Source organism: Leptosomus discolor, chromosome Z (assembly GCF_034619465.1).
Source record: "Leptosomus discolor isolate bLepDis1 chromosome Z, bLepDis1.hap2, whole genome shotgun sequence".
Taxonomy (NCBI): Eukaryota; Metazoa; Chordata; class Aves; order Leptosomiformes; family Leptosomidae; genus Leptosomus; species Leptosomus discolor.
In genome coordinates this window covers 33,409,219-33,418,166 of record NC_141419.1, presented here as the reverse complement: position 1 = coordinate 33,418,166, position 8,948 = coordinate 33,409,219, and the positions used below count along the sequence as shown (strand labels likewise).

Sequence of the window (8,948 nt, the reverse complement as noted above, 5' to 3'; positions counted from 1 at the left end):
TTGATTGGCTGGCGGCGGAGGGCGGCCGGGCCCCGGCAGTACAAAGTCGCTCTGTGGCGGGCGCCTCAGAGCCGGCTTTGTCCCTGGCGGGCCCCGGCCGCCCCCGCCGCTCGGGCCTCCGGCGCAGCCCCTCGCCCGCGCCGCTCCCGCCGGCCAGCGGCCTGGGCGGTTTCCTCCGGCCCTTCCCGGGCAGCGGAGTCGAGGTGGGGGAGCGGCATGCCCGAGGCTGGCGGGTTCGACCGCTAGCGCCCGGGCCACGGGCGGCAGCGGCCGGCGGCGCGGCGGAGCCGGCGATGTTACTATGGGAGCGACGCAGGGCTCCGCCGGGAGCGAACCACGGGAGCCCGCAGGGGGGGTGGAGCAGGTCGGTGGCCTCCCCGTCGCCCACCGCGATCCCCTTTCTGCCAGGCGCCCCCCGCCCCGGCCGTGGTAGCGTCCGCCCGGCCGGGACCCCGCCGCGGCGGGGGGGCGGAGGAGGGGCGCCGCGGCCGAGCCGGCTCCCGCCGCGGGGCGGGGGCTGCGCGGCGGGCGGAGGAGGGGGCGTCCGGGCGGGGGGCGCATCGGTGGCGCCGCCTGAGGAGCGTGTGACAGGTGTTACCGCGTGTTTCAAACCCGCTTCGTGTCCCTGTTGGCCGCGGCGGCGCCTCCGAGCCAGGCCGGGACCACCCGCCCTTCAGGCGGAGAAGCCGCTCGGGTGAGGCTCAGGACCCGGTTAGTGCGGGCTTCGGCTCTGCTGCCTTCTTCCCCATCGCCCCGGGCTGGCCGGGGGCACGGCGGGAGCAGAAGGGCGGTGGACATCCCGTCTTTTTTCCGTTGAGTCGGGGCGAGGGGCTTCAGGCCCGCGGGCAGGAGCAGGGGGCGTTCGGCTTTCGGGGATGGGCTCGACTCTGCAAGCGCTGGCCTCTTTCGTAGGTCTTGAACGCTGCGATACGATTTGGGTTTTACATACTGCTTGTGCTCCGGATGCAGGTCGGTGTTTTAACGGAAAGTACCCCTGTTTCTGTGGAGAAACGAACTCACAAGTTTGAAAAAGAAAATCCTTTTCTTCCTCTCCTTGGCTCCAGCTTTTTTTTTTTTTTTTGAAGACTGTTGGCCTTGTTTTTATAGGAAAATGCATTTTCCTGCACCTGTTGCTGAGCTGCGGTAATCCGTATAGCTACGAAGCACCTCAGGAGTAGCAGTGAGCGTCTGTCAGGAGTGGAGAGGCAGTGTGGTGTGGGTGTGCGGGAACCAGAATTTATCTGCAGTCATCTCCCCCACCCCCACGAAAACATGCATGGAAGCCATAAACAGAACTTATTTATGTCTCATAGTTTGTCTTGTGGCTTGCAAAATAATTTGTTCTGTAAGTATCCTTTTTGCGTATGGAGTTTGTGTGTGTTAGCCAATATCCCATATTGCACGTGTTACAGGTATTTATTTGCCATCAGTGAACTACCAGTTCATCCTTTTTTTTTTTTTTTTTAATGTGATTATTTCCAGAGTGCATGTTTTGGGGTTGGTTTTGCTTAGTTGATTGGTTTGGGGTTTTTTTGTTTGCCTGGTTGTGTTTTACTTTTCTGTTTGTGGGTGGTTTTTTGTTGGTGTTTTTTTTTTTTTTTTTAATAAATCACAGAGGTTGTGTCATCAATCTGAGTAACTATCCCATTCTTACTCCACCTTTCTTGTTCTGTTATCTTCATCATCTCCTGTACTTGTGTGTTTCACCTCTTCTGAATCCATGTTGTATTCTCCTTGAAAAGGATCCCATCATATTTGACACTTTTGTCGCTGCAGTGCATTTAGTTAAGTAGATGTAATCATTTGCTGATGGTCCTGGTGAGAGAAATGTGACAATTTCTTGATGACAGTATGTCCCTCCTCTTGGGAATTATATTTAAATGTGTTGACCTGAGATGGATGGAGAGCCTGACTCTGCAGGTGTGTGCTATACAGTAGTTACAGAGCTTGTATTTACAGATGTACACTTTACATGGCCTTGCTTAAACACTTAATTTAAACAAAATCATAGTGAGTATGCAATGGTTCCTGAATTAAGAGACCTTGCAGTTTATTTCAGCAAGTGGTGCACGGGTAAGCTGTGCTGTCAGTCTCCCTCCCATTTGTCTCAAATTTTTTGGACCTGCTTTTATCTGCGTTGGTGGAATCCTTGCCCTTTTGAGGATAGTAACACTTCTGTGGGTTTGATAAAAAATGCAGGTTGTCAGGTCTCTGCTGAGTGCATGGGGTTTCTTCAAACCATTTTAAGGTCTGCCTTTCATGTAAAGAAATAGGAATTAAACAGTTTGGATGCAGCTACTTTTTGTTTCACAGCTATGAGCCCATGTGGTATGGAAGTAGGCTGTGTTGGGTATGAGTTCACTGACAGCTTCTCTGTCAGCAAAAAGGGAGCTTTGGCTGATCTTTCCTCCTGCCTATTGTTCAAGGCTGTGAGAAAGGTCATGTTTCTTGCGCGTACTGAACTGAAGGAGGGAGAAATTGTCAGTGTGGATCCTGCAATGGTTATATTCCTTACATTCCATTTATTAATAAGGCCACAATCCTGTTTCTTATATAAAGACAACAGTTAGTCCATTATTTTGTAGAAAAAGACAGAAAAATAATCTGGAGGAATACTAAAGCTATGATTTCTCGTTTCCTCTTTATTGTTCTTAATGAAACTATGCAAATGATATAAAATTTATAACTATACTAAGAATTCTGTTTTTCACAACTTGTGATTATTAGAACTATAAGACAAACGAGGATTCAACTAACACTGGAAACATTTTTGGAGTCCTTTGTGTAACAAAGTGGTAACTTGCAGTATTTTCTTTAGGAAGGTGATGTCATTGGTGCTGCAGAAACCTCTTCTTTGGATGACTTGAACAGTAGATAGTTTATGAGCCAGATAGCGTATTGTAATTCATGACTGTGTTAAAATTGCAAATGAAGAACTCACCGAGAATTTTGTGTCATCCATGCTGATAAGACAGATGCGTACTGCAAATACTAGCCTTAAGGGCAGAATTGTGTTCCTGAATGCATCTTAGCTGGAATGTACAGTGGAAACTAATACATACATGCAATTGTTCTTGATGTTATTTAAGAATAAAACACCATCTAACTTACTAAACAGCAGGAGAGATGCGTTCATGAACCCTCCAGACATCTCTATCCAGTAACTTAAAAAATACAATAAAGATGAAAACACTTCTTCAAGGCCTACAGTGGTAGCAGTTAACTAAGCAGGCAAGTGATTGTCAGCAGCTTTCCTGGTGTTTGTGCCTTGTGTCATGCCCTATTAAGTAGTCAGAGAGCAATATCTTTTTACATATTCTGCTGCTGGAGTCTCTAGATCTGATTAACAATACCACGTTGATGTTTCACAACTGAAATTTGGATAAATTATTCTTGTTAAAAACCGCACAATATCAAAAAAAGAAAAAAATCTTGCAAAAAGACCAGCTGTGATCTAACAGCTTCTTTATATAGCTACAAGAAATGATACATCTATCCATTATTTATTAGTTAATGACGTAGGTACTCAGCCTGCCATATCTTTCCCGTGCACATGCATGCCTGTTCTATGATGGCAAAAGCATTTCAGATCCTCACCCCTTACGATTCTTAGTCATTGTGAGCTTTTTAGAGAGAATGGAGGATGTCCAGCTAGACTGTCATTCCAGGCTCCACAAACAAAGCTATGAGAGGCAAACTGTTGGCCTTTCACTGAACTGAGCAGCTTGCTGCCAGGGTCAGCGCTTGGCACTAGTTGCTCTTCTTTCTGTGTTCCAGCACTGCAAAAATCTGCTGGATAATGTGGGTTTCTTCTAGTGGCCAGGGCTGAGGATTCTTCTGTCCAGTTGGTGTTTCAGAAGCTTTTTGAAGAGTTGCAGAACAGGATGAAAAACAATTTGCATTTTTGATTACTTTGTTTTCCTAATTTTTATTCCAGAAACAAAAAGTTGTCAATGGTTTTGATTTTTCTGTTCATAGAGTTAAGTCAATACATTTTAAAAACGACTGAGAGACAGGATGCCATCCAGAGGGACCTGGATAAGCTTGAAGTGAGGTTCAGCAAGGCCAAGTGCAAGGTCCTGCCCCTGGGTCAGGGCAGTCCCGGTATCAATACAGGCTGGGGGTTGAAGGGATTGAGAGCAGCCCTGCTGAGAAGGACTTGGGGGTGCTGGTGGATGAAAAACCGCATATGAGCCAGCAGTGTGTGCTCACAGCCCAGAAGACCAACCGTATACTGGGCTGCATCGAGAAGTGTGGCCAGCAGGTCGAGGGAGGTGATTCTGCCCCTCTGCTCTGCTCTGGTGAGACCCCACCTGCAGTGCTGCGTCCAGCTCTGGAGCCCCCAGCACAAGAAAGACATGGATGTGCTCGAGTGGGTCCAGAGGAGGCCACAAGGATAACCAGGGGTCTGGAGCACCTCCCTTACGAGGACAGGCTGGGAGAGTTGGGGTTGTTCAGCCTGGAGGAGGCTCTGGGGAGACCTTATAGTGGCCTTCCAGTACTTAAAGGGGGCCTACAGGAAAGGTGAGGGCAATCTTTTTAGCAGGGCGTGTTGCAATAGGACAAGGAGTGATGGTTTTAAACTAAAAGAGGGCAGATTTGGACTGGATATTAGAAGTTGTTTATGACTAGGGTGATGAAACACTGGCACAGATTGCCCAAAGAGGTGGTAGAAGCCCCATCCCTGGAAACATTCAAGGTCAGGTTGGACGGGGCTCTGAGCAATCTGATCTAGCTAAAGATGTCCTTGCTCAGTGCTCGGGGGTGGGACTAGATGGCCTTTAAAGGTCCTTTCCAACCCAAACAATTCTACGATTCTATAAAGTAACAGATGATGCCATCAGAACTCCTGTTTCTGTGTGGAATTGTACTTGCATTGTTTTGTCAATGGACAATGTAATGGTTACAGTTTGGCTGTAAATTTTTATTTTCTAGCACTTAAAGTTTCTTGAAGATCTTGCAGTTTAGCATCAAAGTAGGGATGTTGTTCCTGACAGGGTACTTCTGCAGGAACTCCCTTTCAGTTGCTGACACTTGACAAATACTTGTATGTGCTTGCCTCAGACACACGTGTCAAACTCTTGGTAAAATGTGAAAAGCCCTGTACCAGGGTGCTGTTTGTACATTGGTCTTTGCTGTCTCTTCGGTGTATGTGAAATACTTATAATCTAGTCTGGCATATGGGGATACCTTGAGTACAATTTATCGTTTTCTGTGTGGGTTTTTGGTTGACAGGTTGTTATGATGCCTTCTTAGTTTTAATGTTGCTATGGTATTAAGCTATAGAATTTAATTCATTAAATTTCATCCATTAACTTCACTGCCTGTTGCAATAATTTGACTTAATTTTCCATTCTTTTCCAAGCTTTCTTTTCCTGCTTTACCTCGTAGAAGCCATTAGATATGTTCCTAATGCCATTTGCAGCAATAAGGATGGACTAAAACTCTTGGATCACAATGATTTGAAAAGGGATTACATTTTTCTTACCTTTTTGTAAGGCTTGTTTGTATATAGGCAGGTACATAATTTCTTTTTCTTCCTGATGGGAAAAAAGCAGAACACTTCATCATGGTTTGCTTCTGCTTTGTGTGTCAGAAGGTCTTTGAAGTGTGTAATGCTCTTTTATGTGGCTCAGACCGCAGAAGAAAACTTTCTGTTCCAAATCTCAGTTGAGAATGAACTTTCAGTTGCTACCAAAGTGAGCTTTGCTCTGAGTGGTAATTTAATGGAAGCATTTCTAGACCTTAATGATTCTGAGATGTTTCATTTCCCTTTAAGCCACTTATGCAAAAGGATTCTCTTGTTTTGCTTTCCCAGTTCTCTTCAAAGCCTTGTATGATTTATGAAAGTGACAAGTAGTTGCAAAAGGAGGAACAAAATTTGTTCTGTCACTTGCTGATCTTGTTCTACTCAGCTTATTTTTTGTGCACTTCAGTTTTCAATTCAATGGAAATGACACTATTTCACAGGGATGTGTCAGTTTGGTTTCATTTAATGGTTGAAGTGAATCCTGAAGTTCCTTACATTGATGTTACATGGATGTGAAATGTTGACCTGGTAGAAAGATTGCATCAGAGGTTCTAGTTTCAAATTGTTCTTCTGGCATCCTTTCAAGTGAAGCAAGAATGGTTGCAGAAAAACTCGGATGAGTGCTTCGAGAATCAACCAGCCAAGTGAAAGTTACTCTTTTGATACTAAAGAAAAAGGGCAGCTGACTTCACCCTCCTGCCCCTTGTGTTGATTTATTGATTGACTGCTGTCATTAACAGTATTGGTAGGAATCGTTTCTACATTAAGTTGGTGTTCTTTATAACAACATGTTTGGATGTTAGCATAGTTGTGCCCTCATACATAACTGCATGGTATACTTCAGCTTCACATCCAACCTTACAAAAGGACTGAGGAGTGGAAAATACTTGAATTTTACTCCTTTCATTTGCCCTTCTCTTGTTTTATTACCTCAAAGTCGTTTATCGGTACATGGTAAGTTTCAATGTAACACAATTTCATATTGGATGATAGGTTGCTGATGACACTCTCAGAAAAGTTCGAAGCTGTGAGCAGCATTTACACTTAGTTTTATTGTTTGAAAAAGCAATTATACTCCTTTGGAGGCCCTGAGGAGGAAACTTCCCTGCGAGCAAAGGCATTTTGATTGTGTTTTACTGAAGCAGGTGCAGCTGGCTTAATCCACTGTCTCAGGGTAATTGAGATGTTGGGAGGGGCTTGGTGATTGTTTGTTTGTTTGTTTCCTCTTCTTCCAAATATACTGGAAGGAGTATCAGTTAAGACTTACGGATGTAAACCCTTCAAATGCAATCCCCAGATTTGCATCTGCATCTGCGCATCCCACTGTATGGATGACAGAAAAATTACTGAACTCCCTTTTGCAACAGGTTTTGCGTTCATTTTAGTTATGTGCAAGACACGTTGAAGTTTAGGGGTGAACTTCAGCAGTGCTTTCTGGTGTGACTGAGTAGGCTGTTGAGACACCTTGAGAGGGAGAGGTGAGTTGCTTAAGACCTTGAAGGCAGGACTACAGTGGTAGAAAGGAATGCGGAGAGATATGACTAGTGTGACTAGAAAACATCTAAGAGTTGGCTAATAAATCAAGCTATTGTGGCATGTATCTGAGTGTTGCTGAACATATGACTTTAAGCTCAAACCAGGTTAATTTTATAGAGATTTAATGTCTTTTGAATTGTCAATTTTAACTTTTTAACATAAATTTGAATTAGGTTCTTACTGTTATGGACATTTAAATGCATTTGAAGCTTTTCTCTACCTTGTGTATTGGTGACCTTCTGTGATGTTTATGTTTTGTGATGTTTATGATACGGCATTGGTAGTTGTATGAAATGCTTTGTATTGGCTGAATTTCGAGGGGTTTTAGTCTTGAATGTGGTCAAATATACTGTTAAAATTTGTGCATTATACAGAACCATAGTCAGGTTTATTTCCATCAGCCAAGAAAAGAAAGCTAATGTGACAATATGTAATCTTACTGCCACAGGAATGCTTGAACAAAAGTAAAATGTTTCCAAGAATACGGCATATCACTCTTCTATTAATAGAGTTAGAAGAAAGGATACTAGAAACCTTAACAGGGAAGGAAAATCTGGATTGGTTTGGGACTAAGCTCAGAAACTAACAATTGTACCATTGTTTGAATTGTCTTGCATTATGACTGGATGATTAAATATAAACACTGACCTGATTGGATTATATCCCAGCAATGAATTGGCCTTTTAAAAACCAGTTACAGGAAGCAGTAGACAGGTATCCATCTTGTTTTTCTTATATTCGGGAGCTGTACTTGTTGTGTACCAACATTTATACAACCAGAGAGTCTGTAAGCATGATGGAATACCAGAAATGCTGTTTATCACCAGTAGTTGCTTGATGCTAGAGTTGGTCATTTCTGCTGGTTGTTTGCTATTTGGATATGGACGCAAGAAGGGGAAGAATTCAAAAAACAGTAGCAGACAGGCTGAGAGAGTTGGGGTTGTTCAGCCTGCAGAAGCGAAGGCTCCAGGGAGAGCTTATTGCAGCCTTTCAATACTTAAAAGGGGGCTACAGGAAAGATGGGAAGGGACTCTTGATCAGGGAGGGTAGTGATAGGATGAGGGGTAACTTTTTCAAGCTGAAAGAGGGCAGATTTAGATTAGATATTAGGAAGAAATTCTTTCCTGTGAGGGTGGTGAGACACTGGAAGAGGTTGCCCGGAGAAGCTGTGGCTGCCCCCTCCCTGTCAGTGTTCAAGGCCAGGTTGGATGGGGCTTTGAGCAACCTGGTCTGGTGGGAGGTGTCCCTGCCCATGGCAGGGTGCTTGCAACTGGGTGATCTTCAGAGATGCCTTCCAACCCAAACCATTCTGTGAGTGTAAGGTGTATCATTGAAATTGAATAAAATTGTAATCAGTGCTTTGGACCATGTAATACATATGGTGCTTTGGCTTTTCTTTTGATTTTTTTATTTTAAAATGCTGCAAGAGTAAAAGCTATGCTTTGTCTGCAGAGTATAACTGATTCCTGAATGAGACACTTAAGGAATGGCAGCTGCACTTCCATTTTTCACAGTCAATTATTTTTTTATTAGTTTATCTAGCATAGTGACATTGATTATGCACACCTAGTGAGTTTAATTTACCTCCCCATCAAATCCTGATACTGCAAGTACATCAGAACAAACTTTTTTTTGTATGATGCCAAGCAAAAACTGGTCCTCTTTATGAACTTAGTTTATACACAGACTGCTCGGATTCTCAGACTTCATTTGCATGGGCATCTTCAGGAGCAGAAGATATAGAAACAGTGTGACTGGAAATAAATGTGATAGGTTTTACAGTTAAAGTGAATGGGGTGGTTAAATCAGAAATAGCCTTTAAAGCTGATGCTGATTGGGTGAACTGAAAGTTTAGTGTCCCTTCAGGAGCGTTACCTTCTCA

General features: G+C 44.0%; 1 protein-coding gene across 1 annotated transcript in view; it reads left to right on the top strand.

Annotated features, from left to right (window-relative positions):
* Nucleotides 1-301: 301 nt before the first annotated feature.
* The window catches only part of TJP2 (tight junction protein 2), a 46,909-nt gene continuing 38,262 nt past the window's right edge, over nt 302-8,948 (top strand). Inside the window, exon 1 of the mRNA XM_086478998.1 lies at nt 302-364. Coding sequence (XP_086335124.1) covers nt 302-364 — 63 coding nt within the window. The remainder of the gene's footprint in view (nt 365-8,948) is intronic.